Raw genomic sequence first — 19,175 nt, forward strand, 5'->3', positions numbered from 1 at the left:
AAATGGGGACTTAAAACCAATTATTTCCTCGGACATCCTGTGCATGCATCACAGACAACACCAATGAGAATGATTTGTGCATGACAGGCAAACCATTTTCTTTCTATTGCTCAAATTAGATGAGGATGAGCAAGGTTTATGTAAAATTGCATAAATAAGCCTCGAGGCATTTTTCGTCCATGAGGCGAGGCGTAAGCCTCACGGACGAAGAATTGCGTAAATGAGAATTTAAATATTATAGCAGATAAATAATATTAAAAGTCTATGATATAATAAAAATATCTAAAAGAGAAGTGAACTTAGTGGAAAACAAAAAGTTATAATGCCCATATTAACTTGCAAAAAAAGTATTTTCATCCAAATCAGACCTTTAGATTAATAGGCATAGCACTTTCTCCAGTGGCGAAGCAAGAAATATTTAAAGGGGGGCCTAACTTTAACTTTGCTTGAGTTGATTTTTATATTCAGATTCAACTAATCACTTTACTATTTACATATATTATGAAAAATCAATATACTCTATGAAGATATGCTTGCAAATTCCTTTCGAGTTTTTTTTTTTGGAAAATTCCCCCCGCCCCCTCCCTCTTCAATGCAAGCCCAAAACAATGGTTAGATTGCTTGTATTGTGACTTTGATGTGAAATTGCATGCATCAATGTCTTCATAAATCCCATAATAAATGACGATTCATGCAATGAGCAGTCTTTCAAGAGAATGAACATGTCATTTCCTCTCTGCCCCTGTTCGAGCTCTCGACACCAGTATATACAGTATGTTTCATGAGGCATACGCCTCACCAAAAATTGCGCAATTGCGCCTCTGAGGCGCGCCCAGGTTTCATGAGGCGTAAGCCTCACCAAGTCCCAAAATTGCTTAAGCAATGAGGCTCTTGGGGGGCAAATTACGCAGAGGTGCGCCTCTTGTTGCGCAATTTTAAACTATGAGGATGAGAAGCAGAATGAGATAGGCTGGGAGTGCATATGCATGCAAACCCTTCATATTAGTTGATACAGCCTTATGCTTTTATCTCTGTTGAAAGGCTTTTTTCTCTGTTGAAACTATATATATAAAAATTTGTCCATTTTTGTCTTACTGGCTGCCCTTCTATTAGTGTTGGGAAATCCCCATTCATTCATTTGAGATAGTTTGGCTACAATGGTGCTAAGGAAATTTCTTAAGGTAAAAGTGTCCGGAGATCCAAAGATTACCAATGGTAAATTTCACTAGGTTGAGCAGCAGTTCATGTGCTAGATCATTCAACAGCTTCCTCAATTCTTTCTTCAAGCCTTTTTATTCTCTCCTGAGTTGAGAATGTTACTGAACTCATGTAGAAATTAATGTGCAATTGAAGTTCACGTTATCAAGGGTTTGTGCATGTTTTCACAGAAGATGTTTTTAAGTGTAGTTTACTTTTTCAGACGTCTTATATGCATTTCACCCGGCTCATGTGAACTCATCATATTTGTTTCAGTTTCATGAAAATCCTTATGATTACTGTACTTTCTTTGATGCGGTTTTGTAATTGATAACTTGATTATCATGCTGTCTAAGTTGTTAATGCATGTGGTGGTTTGTTAGTAGATTTAATGGCCCTTCTTTATACTTGGATATTACTTTTGTTGTGTTCTATTAATTTAACTTTAATCTTTGACTTTCCTATCAAAATGTAATTAATGTTTAGTTATTCCTAGCACTTGTTTTACTCATTACCAATCTATTTCCACTTTTATTTACCTTGTGTTTGTAGATATTATTAAAAACCTTATAATCTTGTAATTACGGTGTCTAACATTCACTCCTTTTCTCAGGCTGGCGATGCTCTGATACAGCTATACCACAACTTCATCACTGACTTTGAAACAAAGATCAATCTCCTTAAACTTGCACATTTTGCTGTTGTAGTTTCACGGCAATATTCTGAAAAAGAGGCTGCTATCAGCTATCTTGAGGGGGTCATAGAAAAGCTGCGTGCTACTAAGGATATAAGAATAGAGGAACCTATTCTGTATGTTAAAATGCAAATAGCTGCTTTTAAACTTGAAAAGGGAAACCAAAAGGAGTGCAAGAAACTTCTGGAAGAGGGGAAGACTGCACTTGAAAGCATGACTGATGTTGATCCCTCGGTGCAAGCTAGCTTTTATTGGATTTCATCTCAGTACCATAAGTGTCGCCAAGAGTTTGCTGAATTTTACAAAAGTGCACTTCTTTATTTGGCCTACACAGAAGTTGATTCCCTTTCAGAAACATTCAAGCTGGTATTTAAAAATTTTGGTTTGTTGAATTTAAGGCTCATTTTCCATTTTATGAATAGTCATATTTTTTTAATGAATCTGTTACGGCGGATCCTCCTGAACCGCCTCAGCCCAGGAAGGAAGGGCCGACCATGGTATATCAAAGGAGGCAATCTCGCCTCCTTTCTTGCCCAAATTAAATTACCGCCTAGGGGTGGGGTCCACGGGATTTGAAAATTATTTTTAGGAAAGACTTGAGGAGGTGGAAAAAGTCTTTAAATAGGAGAGGTAAGAGAAAGGGAGAGGAGGCCAGTATTGTTTTCTTCTTGGAGTTTCTTGGGTGTTTTGGGCTCTAGACTCCCTTGTCTAGAGATTTGGGAGAGACGATCCTCCTCTCGAATTGAGGATCACTTGTATCTTGATTTCATATTGCTTTTGCTTTGTTTCCCTTATTGCAATTTAGTGATTTGGGGCTGATTTCGCCCAGATTTTGGTTGAATTCTCACTGTTTTGTCTCCAATTAGTGATAGGTTTGCTTGCGAACTCAAGTATTCCCTTGGGGTTACTTGCGAACTCAAGTATTTCCTATCAAATTGGTATCAGAGCGAGTCTCGGGACCGGTGGAGGGCTGATTTCAACAAATTCCAGCAGTTTTCTTCTCTTCAAATAGAAAGAAGTTGCTGAATTTTACTCCAAAAACCTATTTTTTTGGTGAATCTACAAAGGACGGATTGTGATGGCGGCCAAAAAAGTGGATGCATTGGAGGAAAGACTTGAAGGGGAGATGAATCAAATCAAAAAGACTGCGGAGGAAAGTATTTCCTCCATGGAAGGACAAGTTGCCGAGAGGAAGATGAGGTGGAAATCGCGGAAGGGGACGGAAGAAGGCCCCATATGGAGCCTTTCCAGAGGGAAGAAAGAGGAGGATATGAGGAACGTCAGGAGGGATACTACGGCTGCCAAGGTGCTGATTTTGAAGAAAGAAAGGGGGATTTCGAAGGAGGTTGGGGCTATGGTAGAGCAAGGGAAGATCGGGAAACCTGGGGTGCACCCAGCACTTGGGAGAGGGGAAACTATGGAAGGATCAGGGGAAACGGTAGTGACCAGGAGGTGAGGAAGTTGAAGATGCTCATATTTGAAGGAGAAAACACATATGGGTGGATTTACAAAGTAGAGCGGTACTTTGCCGTCAATGGGTTGACGGAGGAGGAGAAGCTGACAACCGCAGGACTATGCTTAGAGGGGAAAGCCCTGTCATGGTTCCAGTGGAGAGATCAAAGGAGGCCGATCAGAAACTGGAGGGAATTCAAAGACTGCATAATAGAACGATTCCAAACCGATCGGGGAGGAGACTTCTATGAGCAGTTCTTTGCTCTGACACAGGAGGGATCAGTAGCAGACTACCGGGAGCAGTTTGAGCACATAGCCAGCAGGGTGGAGCGACTCTCCGATACAGTATTGGAGGGAAATTTTATGAAAGGGATGAAGGTGGAGATCCGAGCAGCAGTTAAGGTTTTGATGCCCCGTGACTTGGGGGAGGCCATGAAGTTGGCCCAATTGGTGGAAAATCAAAGGAATTTGGAGAGGGGAGCCAGGAGTAGCAGCACCGGTGGCACTTACAGGATGCCGACCACCCATCTAGCACCTAAAGGTTCTGCAACAGGAGGGAACCGAGAGGCCACCAAGGAAAAGACAGGAGGAGGGAGCGGGGGAAATTTCAAGCGGCTAACAGAGAAAGAAATGCAGGAAAAGAGGGCTAAGGGGTTGTGCTTCAGATGCGATGAAAGGTACACACCAGGGCATCGGTGCAAGGATCGAACTCTTTAGGTTCTCACCGTCTGTGATGACGAGGAAACTGAGGGGGGAGGTGAGGAGAAGATAGAGGAAGAGATGGATGAGAAGCTACACTTGGATCTAGCTGAGGTTTCTCTGAACTCTATAGTAGGGTTCACTACGAATCACACCATGAAAGTGAAGGGAGAGATAGAGGACAGGGAAGTGGTGGTGTTGATTGATAGTGGAGCTACTCACAATTTCATTTCCACCCAGGTCGTCGATCAATTGGGAGTGAAATTGGTGGATACCGGCTGTTACGGGGTGATGATGGGTACATGAAATGTGGAAAAAGGTCAGGGGATTTGCAGAGGAGTGCGACTGACGATCTAGGGGATACAGGTGAGGGAAGATTTTCTTCCGCTAGAATTGGGAAGTACAGACATCATCCTGGGGATGAAATGGCTGCAAACGTTGGGGGACACCAAAGTGAATTGGGGAACACTCACGATGGAGTTGATGGTGGATGGGAGGAAGGTGGTGATTAAGGGAGATGCGGGGCTTTCCAAACCCCTGGTTTCTCTTAAAACAATGGTGAGGGATATTCAGTTGGTGGGTGGAGGATATCTAGTGGAGCTACACAGTTTGGAGGGAGAGAGTTTGGAGGAGGGAGGAGACATTCCCCACTCCATTCAGCCGTTGATTCAGCAGTTCCAGGAGGTGTTCCAGCCATCTCAGGGATTACCACCGCAGAGGGAGCAAGAGCATGCCATAGTATTGAAGGAGGGAGTGTCGCCCATCAGTGTACGGCCTTACCGCTACCCTCAGTTCCAGAAGGATGAAATAGAAAGGTTGATCAGAGAGATGTTAGAGGCAGAAATCATCAGACCTAGCATCAGCCCATTCTCTAGTCCAGTTCTATTGGTAAAGAAGAAGGATGGCAGTTGGCATTTCTGCATGGACTACTGAGCGCTCAACAAGGAAACTGTACCTAATAAGTTTCCTATCCCAGTTATTGACGAGTTGCTAGATGAATTAAGTGGCACAGTGATCTTCAGCAAAATAAACTTGAAATTAGGTTACCATCAGATTCGGATGAAGGAGGATGTACCCAAGACGGCCTTTAGAACTCATGAGGGACATTATGAGTTCTTAGTTATGCCTTTTGGCCTCACCAACGCTTCCGCTACTTTTCAGGCCCTTATGAATAAGGTTTTCAAACCTTTTCTCAGACGGTTTGTACTGGTATTTTTTGACGACATCCTGGTTTGCAGCAAGACAGAGGAGGAGCACTGGGGGCATCTGAAAAGGGTGCTAGAGGTACTGCAGGAGCACCAATTGAGGACCAACTTGAAGAAATGCTGCTTCGCACAAGCCAGCGTGGAGTACTTGGGCCATGTTGTATCAAAAGAGGGGGTGGCAGCAGATCAGTCCAAAATTGAGGCAATGCTAAAGTGGCCAGTGCCGAAGAATTTGGAGTTGAGGGGATTTTTAGGGCTGACGGGTTACTACAGAAGGTTCGTAAAGGGGTACAACAATATAGCATGGCCACTCACTGAGCAGTTGAAGAAGGATGGGTTCCTATGGGGGGAGGAATCTACAACAACATTTGAGAGCCTAAAGAAGGCGATGACGACGGTCCCGGTCCTAGCCTTGCCAGATTTCACTCAGACCTTCTTTGTGGAGACAGATGCGTCAGGATACGGGCTTGGTGCAGTGCTTATGAAGAATCGTAGGCTCATTGCCTATTTCAGCCAGGTTTTGACTGCTAGAACCAGGTTGAAGTCAATCTATGAGAGAGAATTAATGGCTATCGTTCTGGCCATCCAAAAGTGGCGACCTTACTTACTTGGGAGACATTTCGTTGTTAGGACAGATCAACGAAGTTTGAAATACCTGTTGGAACAACGAGTGGTGACGGAATAGCATCAAAGGTGGTTATCCAAGCTGCTGGGGTATGATTTTGAAATTCAGTATAGATCAGGAGTGGAGAATAAGGCGGCAGATGCCTTGTCCAGATGTATGGGGGAGCTGTAGACAGTGGCACTTTCCGTTCCTTTGATGCTTGACTGGGAGGCTATCAGAGAAGAAAGTGCTAGAGATGAAGAACTGAGAAAAATCAAGGCAGCTTTGCTAAAAGAGGAGGGAAGCCATCCATAGTACTCATTAGAGGGAGACAAACTACTATATCATGGAAGATTTGTGATGCCTCGGACCTCCGATCTACATCCCGAATCTACTCCAGGAATTTCATGGGAGTGCACTGGGGGGCCATTCAGGAGTGCAGAAGACCTATAAAAGATTGGCGACCGAGCTTTACTGGAACGGTATGCGTAAAGATGTATAAGAGATGGTGGCAAGGTGTGAAATCTGTTAGAGGAACAAGTATTTGGCAATGTCACCAGGAGGACTACTACAGCTATTGCTACTACCAGGACGAGTCTGGGAGGAGATATCCATGGATTTCATAGATGGGCTGCCTCATTCGGAAGGCTTCACAGTAATCTTGGTAGTGGTGGATAGATTGAGCAAGTATGCTCATTTCATTCCCCTCCGACATCCTTACACCACGGTGACAGTGACTTCAGCCTTTATTAGAGAGGTGGTCAGATTATATGGCATACCAGAGGCAATTGTGTCAGACAGAGATAAGGTATTCCTCAGTCATTTTTGGAAAGAATTGTTCAGGCTACAGGGGACTGTTCTAAAAAGGAGCACCGCTTACCACCCACAGACAGATGGCCAAATAGAGGTGGTCAATAGGAGCTTGGAGACCTATTTGAGATGTTTTGTGTCGGAGACACCCAAACTTTGGGCCAAATGGCTGTCATGGGCATAGTACTAGTACAACACATCTTTTCACTCAGCTTCACAAATGACTCCATTCAAGGTGCTGTACGGAAGTGACCCCCCTCACTTAGTACACTTTGGGAGTAGCAGTACTCCAGTCTCTTCCGTAGAGGTGTACTTAGAAGAAAGGGATCGAGTATTAGATGAATTAAAGAAACATCTACTGAGAGCTCAACAGATTATGAAGAAACAGGCCGATGGGCATAGGAAGGACATCCAGTTTGAATCAGGAGAGAAAGTGTTCTTAAAACTCCGACCATATCGGCAGAAGACGGTGGTCAACAGAAGAAATGAAAAGCTAGCCTCAAGATAATTTGGACCTTATGAAATATTAGAGAAAATCGGAGCAGTGGCATATCGGCTAAAACTACCACTCACAGCAACTATTCATCCCGTTTTTCATGTGTCACAGCTGAGAAGAGCTATTGGAGATTATGCAGCTAGCTCAGAGTTACCAGTCACACTCACAGAAGATTTAGAGGTGATTATGGAACCCTTAGAGTTGATGGGGGTTCGTCAGAAAGGAGAAGGGGTAAAAGAAGTACTGATCAAGTGGAAGAATCTTCCAGACTACGATGCCATATGGGAGCCGTATGAAAGGGTGAAGCAACAGTTTCCTAGTTTTCACCTTGAGGACAAGGTGATTCTTTGGGAGGACGGTATTGTTACGGCTGTTCCTCCTGAACCGCCTTAGCCCAGGAAGGAAGGGCCGACCATGGTATATAAAAGGAGGCAATCTCGCCTCCTTTCTTGCCCAAATTAAATTACCGCCTAGGGGTTGGGTCCACGGGATTTGAATTTATTTGAAAATTATTTTTAGGAAAGATTTGAGGAGGTGTAAAAAGTCTTTAAATAGGAGAGGTAAGAGGAAGGGAGAGGAGGCAATTATTGTTTTCTTCTTGGAGTTTCTTGGGTGTTTTGGGCTCTAGACTCTCTTGTTTAGAGATTTGGGAGAGACGATCCTCCTCTCGAATTGAGGATCACTTGTATCTTGATTTCGTATTGCTTTTGCTTTGTTTCCCTTATTGCAATTTAGTGATTTGTGCCTGATTTCGCCCAGATTTTAGTTGAATTCTCGCTGTTGTCTCCAATTAGTGATAGGTTTGCTGGCGAACTCAAGTATTCCCTCGGGGTTACTTGCAAACTCAAGTATGTCCTATCAGAATCTTGTGTCAATAATAGATTGTTAATCATTTATATGCCATAGCAGTCATTCCAATATTGAGGCCACCGCATGCATACAAAATTGATGTCGCATATAGTAAGTGCAGAATGGTGAAAAAAAGCAAATCTGGAAATACTTTTGGTAAATTTGGTGGTTCATGCTAAGAAGCAGCGTATGCATGTACCTAACTACTTGTTTGAGGTTTCTGGATGTTAACAATGATGGTAGGGATTATCTTTACATGTGTGATGGAACGGGAAGTTATCATATATCATTAGTTGTAGATATTTTGACTTACTCTTGCCCACCTCAATGTCTGATAATTCTGTTACCGAACTTGTGTAATTCTGCATTGTTTTTTTTCCATATATTTTGGACTGTTTGGTCATTAAACATCTGTTTTCTTTCTTTTTTGAGCCAACACAATTCATGCTGTGATTCTTAGAAATTAGAATTAATGTAAAACACCTTGAAGACGAGGTTTTTTTGGTTCCTTATTATGCCAGCGACTAGTTTTATGTTGTTTTATAAATAGTTGAAACGAAAAACATAATAAGCTCTTTTGCAAGTAAGTAATCTGTGCAAACTATTTTATGTTTTGCCTTATTTCTAAATCCATTTTTTATTTTCTTGCATCAATACATTCCAATTGTTACTGATTAATTTAAACTTTTAAGGAAGTGTTAGGGATTGTTTTCATATGCTGCTGTTTCCTGAAATCTGTTGTTTCTAGTAGTAATTAATCCGCATCTTCATCATAGTTAGCCTAACCTAACAATGAGTCCGCTTTGTCCTTCATCTTTATTCATTCTTGTTGAATGCTAAGTGGCTTGCGAATCAACTTTTTATTAGGTATTTTCTCAATATTTAGACATGTTATCGTTTTTTTACTTCTTCTTCCTATTATTTCTCATAAATTTCATTTCCCCTCCTATTGCTGTATTTTTTCATGCATGTACCCATTAAGTGTTCATTTATTCTTTTTACTTTTACAAACATCCATCTCAACCTTCTAATCCTTATGGTACTCTGCTTGAGTATCTGAACTCTTTGGTGCCCAACACTTGAATTTATGATGCATGGGCATCTTTATTGCAATTTATGATATTACTTGTTGTTGGCCATGGTATTCTTTTATTATAAAGTAATTTAAAAAAGGTTTTAAAAAGCAAAATTGTGCATTGGAGCATTTTTCTTTAAAGTTATTGTTATCAACTTCATTGAATTTTAGAATAAACCCATCAATTTGTCCCAAAGTTCCTATATTAGAAGAGTAAAAGAAAAAGTTTCATTACCACCTTCAGAACTAGAACTGTCTTGTTGAGAACCAGTGTAAGAACTATTCCTTATCATTTACTCCATATTTATTTGAGCTATTTCTTTGAAGGTGGTATATTTCTTCAATTCTGCATATTTTTTAATATAATCTGGCATTTTTTCACATTCTCTAAAATTAAGATGTAAAAGAAACAAGTCAATTAAAACAAAAGAAAAAGAAAATTCAGTTTATGAGATGTTTCAATTAATTATAAAGAAAATGAAACAAACATTTAAAAGAAATAAAAAAATCAAACTAAGGAAAATGAAAACAATATATGTAAAAAAAAAATTAAAATTAAAAATAGTTAAAAAAAGAAAACCTTAGCAAAAGCAAAAAAGCAAGCTAATTAAGAGGCTATTTGAAATTCTTATATTTGGTTAGAACGAATAAAAAATTATCTTAATTTTTTAAAAGAAAAAACCTAGGGCATGGGATTGATATCAATGGTGTTGGAGGGGATGGACGAGAGCCTATGACTAAATCTCATGGGGGGAGGCATTCACTAGAGCTTGTGGGCGCATGCATTGGTAGGAGCTCATGGGGTTAAGGATTAATGGGAGCTGATGAGGACATGGATCAATGGGAGCTTTGAGGGGCATTTATTGACATGAGATCATGGAGGTGAATCAAGAGCGCTAAGGAGCAATGATCGGTGAGAGCTTGTGGGGGTAGGGATTGATAGGAGCTCGTGATGATGAGGATCGACTGGGGCTTCGGGGAATGTATTAATGGGAGATCGTGAGGCAGACATCATTGTCTCAAAAAAGAGTGAACGTGGGGAGGAGCATTTCATGAATGTGGAGATTTCAAATTGGATTGATTCGGGGAAGTGTCCAAATTCTTAAAAATAAATTAAAGTTTGTATTTCAAATCTTTCAATATTTTACCATGCATTTTTCTTTTCAATCGAACATGAAAATAAGGGAATGTAGAAAAAAATGAATGCAATATACTCTTAAAAATAAATTAAAGGTTATATTTCAAATCTTTCAATATTTTACCATGCATTTTTCTTTTCAATCGAACATGAAAATAAGGGAATGCAGAAAAAAATGAATGCAATATACTCTTAAGTCTCAACACATTCAACTAAATTATGCTTAATATAAAAAGAAAAGAAAAATGATTAAGAAATACAAATAGTTCAAAAAAAAAAAAAACACTTTACCTACAACACTCAACGACCCGAAGCTCACTTATAGGTAGTTGGTCCCCTAAAGCATTCAATCACCGACCAACATAACTCGCTTGCATGCGACATCCTTAACTCTTGCTCGCAGGCGGTCATTAGTGCTTGACTCCTCCCTGACATTTGACTACCCATTAAAATGCAACTATGCTTGCAGACATTTGCTCCTATCTAGAACAATAACCTTTTATCTCTAAATTGGTTTAAACTCCAAATCTAAAAACTTAAATCTTCTTTTAAACTTAGAAGTGTAATTTTTAAATAAATATTAATTTGAAGCATTCGCCTCATGCGTCTCGAGGCATATAGCCTCAAGATGTATGCTTTGAATGAAAAATGTATAAACTTTGTTAGGTCAAAAAAGCATAGGCCTCAAGGTGCTTTCTAGGCGCATCATCAGCTGACTCAAATGACCTTTTAAACCATGATTTTGAAACGTTTGTCTTTTAACCAAGTAACTTTGCTCTGGAAAATTTTTACTTGTATGCCAATATTTCCTTCATATTGTATATGTACCTTAATTCTTTTGTATATTGAATATGAGATATTTAACATATTTTTTTAATTATTCCAACATTTTTGAATGAGAATTACTTTACTATGACATTTACTAAAATAGCTTGTTTCATGCTTGGACTTTGTTCAAATTTTTTTTGTTATATTCTAAAATTATTATATTTTATTCCGACTATTGAAGTATTTAAAAAGATTTTTCTCTTTTGAAAGTTATTTTATAAATAATTTGTGCACGAGTTATATTATCGATGTAGGCATCTTCATAAAAATAACAACAGTGGCTTAATCTTGATCCTTGATGTGATACTACCATAATTGAAACTCTTTGATCACTCTATAATAACTTTTAAGACTTTTTTAAGTCAACACAAGTGTTTAAAGTGATTAGAGTCAAGTTATGATTATAATTTTTATTAATGTAAGTTCAAGTAGCTTATATTTGTTATGTATAAACCCACTACATACAAAATCCATTCGTGGGTAACTCGAGCTACATTAATAATTTCAATTTGGCATGTCAGTGGACCAGTGGTGGTTCACTATGAATAGGGCCATGCTTGTCATTTTTATGCTTTGATTGTTGGGCATTTTGTAAGCAGTCTCTCTTCCTAAACAAATCCTTAATTAGACAATTATTTTTAATTAATTTTGTATATTTTTATTTTACAAATTTATTTCAAAATTTTCTTCATCATCTATATTCCTTGTTACCCTTATCCCAACTATTTGGGGTTAAGCTTTATGAATCCCCATTTATCATTTCTATTAACACTGAGTGTTCCATGAGGTGAAATAGGTGAACTTTGTGCATTATTTTTTTGGTATAATTTCTATGCATGTTACTTGTAATCTACCCTTTATCCTTTTATTGATTTTATCCCCTATCATATTGATATATTTTGTAATCTAAATCTATGTTCCACTTCCCTCTCTCTAAAATATTTAAGTTACATCATCTCTTTACTTTAAACTTTTGTCAAAACATAAATGATTTGATAGATTTTGAATCAATCCAATATTAATCAGCTATGAAATGATCAGGCATCAATGCATCAGGACAAAAGATGAAAGAATGCCATTCAAGAAATCTTCTTACTGATCAAGAGTTTGTTTGTGTATGGATAATTCCCTTTGCAGTTGAGATCATTCTTTGTATATCTTACTATTGTTGAACTCAATGATTAGATTCCTCTTTCTGACTCTATTTTAATCTATGAAAGGTTGAGCTTTGCAACACATGTTAACATTATCATTTCTTTTATGCTTATTTAGATTATCATTAACTTCTTTTACGTCCAGCACTTAGATTTATACAATATAATCAATGTAATTTGCATTTTTAAATTATTTATCACTAATTTGTTATCGAAACGACTACTTAATAATTATTTGGATTAGTCAATCATTTATGGCATTAATCATTCTATGACTACTAACACCAATTTATTATCCTAATCATTAATTAATGGAAATGTAGGCTAATTAATTAGGTTGATTTAATGCCATTGTCATTAATTTTTACGTAATTTGAATAAATATTTTTTTAATTGATGAATGAGTTATTGGAATCAGTGGTTCTAATAATTAATTAGTAATTAATGAGTATACCTAGCATTAATAGTGCTGCTTAATTTTTAATTAATTATTCTGTGACATTAGACTAATTTACTGTCCTTTTGATTTATTAATTATTTTGTTACCTAATAATCCCTTATGAAAATTTTAAGTGATATTCCGAATTATTATTCAATCCATAATTATTGGGCCTTATTGATGTTTTATTAGACTTGATAATCTCTTATTTTTTTACTTTATCATTTAGCAGTATATTTAATTATTAATTAAATGTTATTTTTTTTTGCTTTATCCTTAATAATTTATGAACCATTACTCTTTTATATTGCCCTAATCATTCTATTAGTCCAAGTTACACTAAATGATTTCTTAAGCTTCCATTAATTTTATATTACTTTCGTGTTTTTTTTTTTTGGGGACATTTAGGCCATTTAAGGCAAACTCACACACACAACGCATACACAAAGACTCGAATCCAAGACCTTAGTTGGAAGCATAAGCTCTCAACCAACAGGCCAAGGTGAGCTGTGTATTACTTTCGTGTTATGTACGAAAACATACTCTAAGGTGACTTTTAAGCTCTCATAAATGGAATTAGCAGTCTTTAGGTAAGCGAGTTCCAAATAGTAACTTCGTTCACTTTTTATCAGACATGTTTCTATATAGTTTTGAATTGGTTAGTGCTAACCATCACTCTGTTATATAGATCTTAAATAATTTTGTGTACCTTCTTTCTTTGCTACTCAATGTCTCCCAAATTTCTATTTATTGATATCTGAGAATCTCTGCCTTTTAACTAAGATCTCTCTTTATTTATAAAATTGGTTTGGTTATAATATACCTTTCCAAAAATGGTAAAATTCTCATGAAAATTCTTTCATTGCTCTCTGTTCTCCTATTTTACTCAACTTGTATCTCTAGTTGCAAATGTTGAACTTTTGCAGAAAGAAAAAACATATAGAGGTCAATTGTCCTTTGAATTTACTTTTCCCACATAGCTAAGAATCGAGTCATTCCTATTTCATGTCAAGCATACACATCCCTATTCTGCTACTAAGCTGAAACATGATCCCACCGCAAATTATCCTTTGGATCTTCCATTTTATACTTCATCTTAGACACTATGTTGTTTTCTACGCTGTAGAGAAATGCTAGGGCATCATATAACCTGCGTAAGTTTTTATTTCAGATTACTGCATGCTTAAATTTTTATTTAAAATTTTAAATAATCAAACTACATTTAGTGCTCATATATTTGCTCCATTCCTGGATCCTTATCATTATTATCTTTTGCCAATCCTTGCATGGTAGTAAGTCTTTATTAGTTATATGTTGGATCATTGTAGACGTGCATAAAGTAGATAAAATCAACTTAGTATCCTGACTTTGTTTTGTTCGTTTGAGTAGCTTTCTCTTTTTTGTTTTTTGTTAATCCTGTGAAATTCATATCTAGATGGTTTTGATGGAAACTTAAATATGGATGAATAATTATGGTTGTCTGCACATTGGAAGTATTCCATTACTTTTGAGTATTCTGTTATCATTTGGTTTATACTCTATTATTGCTTGAGTACATTTAAAGCAAGTCATTGACTAAATAATAAATCTTGATTCATGAATTCTTAATCTATTTTTTGTATAAAATCATATTAGTTGACATAAGGAAACCTAACCCTGAGATGTTGCATAAGAATGCCTTGATCCTTCATATTCATCATGTATTTTTTTATTTATGTATGCTTCTCTATTGTGAAATAAGCTTTGAAGATGCTCCTTTTCATTTAAAGCATATGCTTGTTTTCCTCATGTTACATACTCTGCACGTACTTTTCATCCTCTTTACTCTTTTTTATATTTTCATGATTTTCAGTGACAGTTTTCTTCTTTTTCTCCTTTATTTCCAGGATTTGGCCTTCGATCTGTCCCTCTCGGCTTTGTTGGGAGACAACATATACAACTTTGGTGAATTGTTAGCTCACCCTGTTGTAAGTCTGATTTTTAAGTGGAGATTCTGGCATTTTTATATTTTCTACTTAACGTGTAATTTTTGAAGTTAATGACATGTCTTCAACTCAAGTGCTGCTTAAATATAACCACCTTTAAGGGGACTATTGGAAATACCAAAACCCTTGGGTGCTATTTGGTAGCACCCAGGATTTGGAACTTTTATTTTATCCGGTGAACGTACGCTCCTCTACGTTCAGTTGTAGGAAAAAAAAAGCGCAATACCGAGTACCGAGTACCGAGTTGTACTGAGTTTTTTCAAAAAACTCGGTATTGCGCTGTTTTGGTCTAAAACCAAACGTAGAGGAGCGTACGTTCACTGGATGTAATAAAAGTTCCAGGATTTGATTTGATTTCGTAAATCTGCTAAATTCATATTTCAGAAATCCTGAAGGGGCCTAAATCCTGAAAATTGTTTGGTAACATTCATGATAAATCCTATTAAATCTTGCATGACTGTTGGCTATAGAACGGATTTAACGAGGGGACTCTTCCTCTTGAGCCAACGAATTTCGTAAATCTGGGATTTAGCACAAAAAGGCTGAATTTTACGTCTACGGCGGCTTTCATTTGCCGTGAGATTTGGTTTTGCATTTTAGGCAGTTTGGCTGAATTTCACTCAAATCCCCGTAAATTCGGCCTAAATCCTGCTACCAAATAGCCACTTAACATGCTAACTTGTGTCAGGCTGCACATACTACTGAATTTTATTTCTATATAACGGGCACTTCTTCAAGTTGGTAAATTTTGTTTTCTTTTGCAGATCAAAAGTCTTATAGGGACCAAAGCTGAATGGATTTACCACATATTGCAAGCATTCAACAGCGGCAATTTGGATCGCTATCAAGAACTTTGTGGAGTTCATAACGCTGCATTGAATGCACAGCCAGCGCTTGTGGCCAATGAAAAGAAGCTTTTGGAGAAAATAAATATCCTCTGCTTGATGGAAATCATCTTTAGGTATAATCTATCAAACCATCTCAGAACTATTTGTAAATTGGCATGTTATAATGATAGATACTACCTGGTAATAGTACTGTTTTTGGTGCGAGTATATTTTCTCTCAAATTCATTCTGTTTTCATGTTTTTTTTACATAAGTCGACCTTCTGAAGACCGCACAATTCCATTGAGCATCATTGCTGATCGAACGAAACTTTCCATAGAAGATGTGGAGTATCTTCTCATGAAGAGTTTATCCGTAAGTTTGTACTTCGCTTTCTTTCAAATTGTGAATCTGTCATAATAACGAATCATCTTTTTTCATCAAATCTGTCTCTTTATATATATATGAAATCTATTCTTATAATATAAACCTTACAACAACAACATCAAGCCTTTGTCCCACTACGTGGGCTCGTCTATATGAATTCTTCTTCGTTTTTTAAAGGATTCATGTCATGATTATTCGACAAATTTTACGCTGGCTGCAACTCTCCACTTTTCTTATCCGGGACCTGGCAACGGCAGTATGTTTATAATATAAACCTTAAATGAAATAAATTTCATTGCATCACTTTGCTCTTCCTGCAGGTTCATCTTATTGAAGGAATAATAGATCAAGTTGAAAGTAGAGTACATGTCTCATGGGTGCAACCTAGAGTTCTTGGAATTCCACAGATCAAATCACTGCGTGATCGTCTCGATAGTTGGCTCGGCAAGGTGAGAACAGCTTTGCTGTCGGTGGAAGCCGAGACACCAGATCTGGTAGCTTCGTGAGAAATGTTTGGATGCGACAATGATGCGTTTCGATAAGCTTCTATTCTTGTAACAATCTATGGTGGTGCAGAGGGCATAAAACAGTAGGGAATGTTGATGTTAGGCTCTCCTGCTTCCAGGTTCTTTCCCTTTTGCGCAGGGCACATTTTTTTTTTCTTATCTCAAGATTTGGTTTAGCTAAAGGGAAAACCTTTTGTGTCCTTTACCAAAATTCGTCAAGAACAATGTCTAAACTAGAAATATACGGCTGCAGATGCAGAGAGAGAGCAGAATAGCTCCTGCTTTTTGTCTGGATTAATTGCTGGTTTAGTTAAGATTTCTTTCTTCATTTGTGACCGGAACTACCCTTTGTTTCAGATGTGGGCATTATTTGGCATGCAAAGTGTGTTTTGGAAGGAAACTTATTTATTCTCAGTTTTTTTTTTTTGTTTTTTGGTCAGTATAGCTTCTTTCTTTTTTTATTGCCTTTTTGAAATATACACCGAGTTCAGAATTATTCAAGCAAAGCTATTTTGGTTGAATTATTAACTTACTATTGTTTTCTTTAAGTTCATATATGTGATGCTTATAATGAAGGAGAAGTCGCCTCTTTTGTTAGGCAAATTATTATATCCGGTCACCGGATGCGGAGATAGGTCTGGATATTAATAAAATATTATTTTAAATTAAGCGCGTCAAAAGTGTAGGTAAAGCACAGTCAAAGCGTAGGTAAAGCGCACCTAAAGCGCAGTCAAATTGTAGTCAAAGTGCAGGTGATGTGGCAAGTTTTAATTGGATGTCTGGACCTATTTTTAGGTCTGGTGATCGGACCTAATAATTTGCCCTTTTGTTACATGCAGCTTAAGGTTTTGTTGGGGGCAATTTTTTTTACTATTTTTTAAAGTATATTTTTAATACAAAATTTTTTACTTCAAAAAATTTTTGTATTAAAAAACTGCTTCGAAAAAACAGTTTCGAACAAAGTCTAAGATAGCTAAAAGTTTTTAAGAAGTTGCATCAAAGATATACCCTTATCTTCATCATGATCCATTTGGTGCGGCAAAGCAACAATTTGTGACATTATTTGTTATTTAAGCGTGGTTTGGTTTGAAGTAAAAGGGATATAAAATATTTTAAATATAAGAGTTTTGAAAATATTATGTTTGGTATGAAAAAATCCCAAAGAAGAAATGTAGGAGTATATATTTCAAAATATTTGAAATTTATCATTTAGTTCAATTTGATGAATTTGAAAATCATTAGTTTTGATTGACTTTCAAATATACTTAAGCTAAAGCTTTTTGTACGATTTTCAACTACATTGTAAAGCTTATACCATTGCAGTGGCAAACTGTCACCATCGTTGACCTCAACCGTTGCCATTAATGACACATTGCCAGCCATCCTCGACGCCACCGCCACTACTTGATGCCAATAATTGTCTTCAGTTGGGAACTGCTACCTACAAACATTAGTCGTTGCAATCGCCGACTCTTACCAAAGCCTACCATTGCCATCACTTGCTCGTCACCATCTTTGTTGGGCTTCACATTGCATTCATTTTACTCTAAGCTAAATATAAAAAATTACCTCCATTTGTTTTATACTCATCAAAATAACTCCAAACAATTTTAAATCAAGTGCACTCTTTTTACATTATACTTTATTTTTCTTTGCATTGCCCTTTCATCAAACCAAAAGGCCCCTTAATGAAAAATAAAGCTAGCATTATTAGTGAGGTAGACAAATTTTTTTCAAGTTTATTTTCATGATTAGAAACTTTGGAGGGAACTAGTGACATCGTTCATTTTGGATTTTGGAACTTGTTTTGTGCACAAATTAAAATTTTATCATTATAATATTTAAAAAATAAAAAGCCAAAAAAATTATCAAATAGGTCTAGGATTTTAGTGAAGATTTAAGTATATATTTAATCTACCACCAAAAAAAAATTTATGAAGATTTAGAATCGAGGCTTTTTTGACTGAAGTCTTTCATTCCAAATATAGAGTCAGGGGTGCTTAAAAAATAGAGAGGAAGATGATTAAGGCTTCGTTTGGGACGGCTTTTTTATTGCTTTCTAAAACAGAGTTTTAGTACAAAATTAAAAAATTTTGTATTAAAACTCCGTTTTCTTTGTTTAACCAATTATGTACCATACTATGATAAATGATGGTGATTATTGTTAGTACGTGGGCTTCGAAAATTTGGTCCCGGCCTCCCCCGCTGCAATTTCGAGGGAGTTTTAACAGATTAAGTTATGGGATAAATTTTGGGAAGACATATGGGTTTGTAGATAACACATAAACTTTAAGGGTAACATCACTATAATCAATCAACATAAATAGAGTCCAAAATTAACATGACATTCAATAACAAAACACAATCAACAAATCATATTTGCACAATCCAAAATCCACAATAAGCAGAAATAATTCTTTAAACAAAGAAAAATACATATATTCTACAATAAACATAATATATGAAATACATAGTAAGATATTAAAAAAACACCAAAAAGTTCATCAAACAAATAACAACACTAATCATCCTCCGTATCCTCACTGCCTTATGATTCATGTGTCAGTTCTTGCTCTTTCTTCTTATGATTTTCATCTCTGTAGGATCGCAGCTCCGCTTGCATCTTATTTTGAATCTTTCTCATCTCCTCTATCTATCTCGACATGCAACAACTCTCTGGCTAACAATTTATTCAGCTATACTAACATCATAAAATGCTGACATATACGAACTTCCCTTATAAGCATATCCCTGCAAACCTAAGCCATAAACCCTCCCCCTTCTACCTACCTCCAACAATATTTGACCACGTCTTATACTTAAAATACTAG

General features: G+C 36.9%; 2 protein-coding genes across 2 annotated transcripts in view; both read left to right on the forward strand.

Annotated features, from left to right (window-relative positions):
- LOC110107713 (26S proteasome non-ATPase regulatory subunit 13 homolog A) overlaps positions 1-16,758 on the forward strand; it is a 32,997-nt gene extending 16,239 nt beyond the window's left edge. Inside the window, exons 2-6 of the mRNA XM_020838058.2 lie at positions 1,811-2,257; positions 14,527-14,607; positions 15,390-15,586; positions 15,727-15,826; positions 16,159-16,758. Of these exons, the coding sequence (XP_020693717.1) occupies positions 1,811-2,257; positions 14,527-14,607; positions 15,390-15,586; positions 15,727-15,826; positions 16,159-16,344 (1,011 nt within the window). The 3' untranslated portion in view covers positions 16,345-16,758. The remainder of the gene's footprint in view (positions 1-1,810; positions 2,258-14,526; positions 14,608-15,389; positions 15,587-15,726; positions 15,827-16,158) is intronic.
- On the forward strand, positions 2,324-4,083 carry LOC110107714. The gene has a single exon (XM_020838061.2). The coding sequence runs from the start codon at positions 3,128-3,130 to the stop codon at positions 4,058-4,060; it is 933 nt and encodes a 310-aa protein (XP_020693720.1). The 5' UTR covers positions 2,324-3,127; the 3' UTR covers positions 4,061-4,083.
- Positions 16,759-19,175: the final 2,417 nt, after the last annotated feature.

Source organism: Dendrobium catenatum, unplaced genomic scaffold, assembly GCF_001605985.2.
Source record: "Dendrobium catenatum unplaced genomic scaffold, ASM160598v2 original_scaffold_56042, whole genome shotgun sequence".
Taxonomy (NCBI): Eukaryota; Viridiplantae; Streptophyta; class Magnoliopsida; order Asparagales; family Orchidaceae; genus Dendrobium; species Dendrobium catenatum.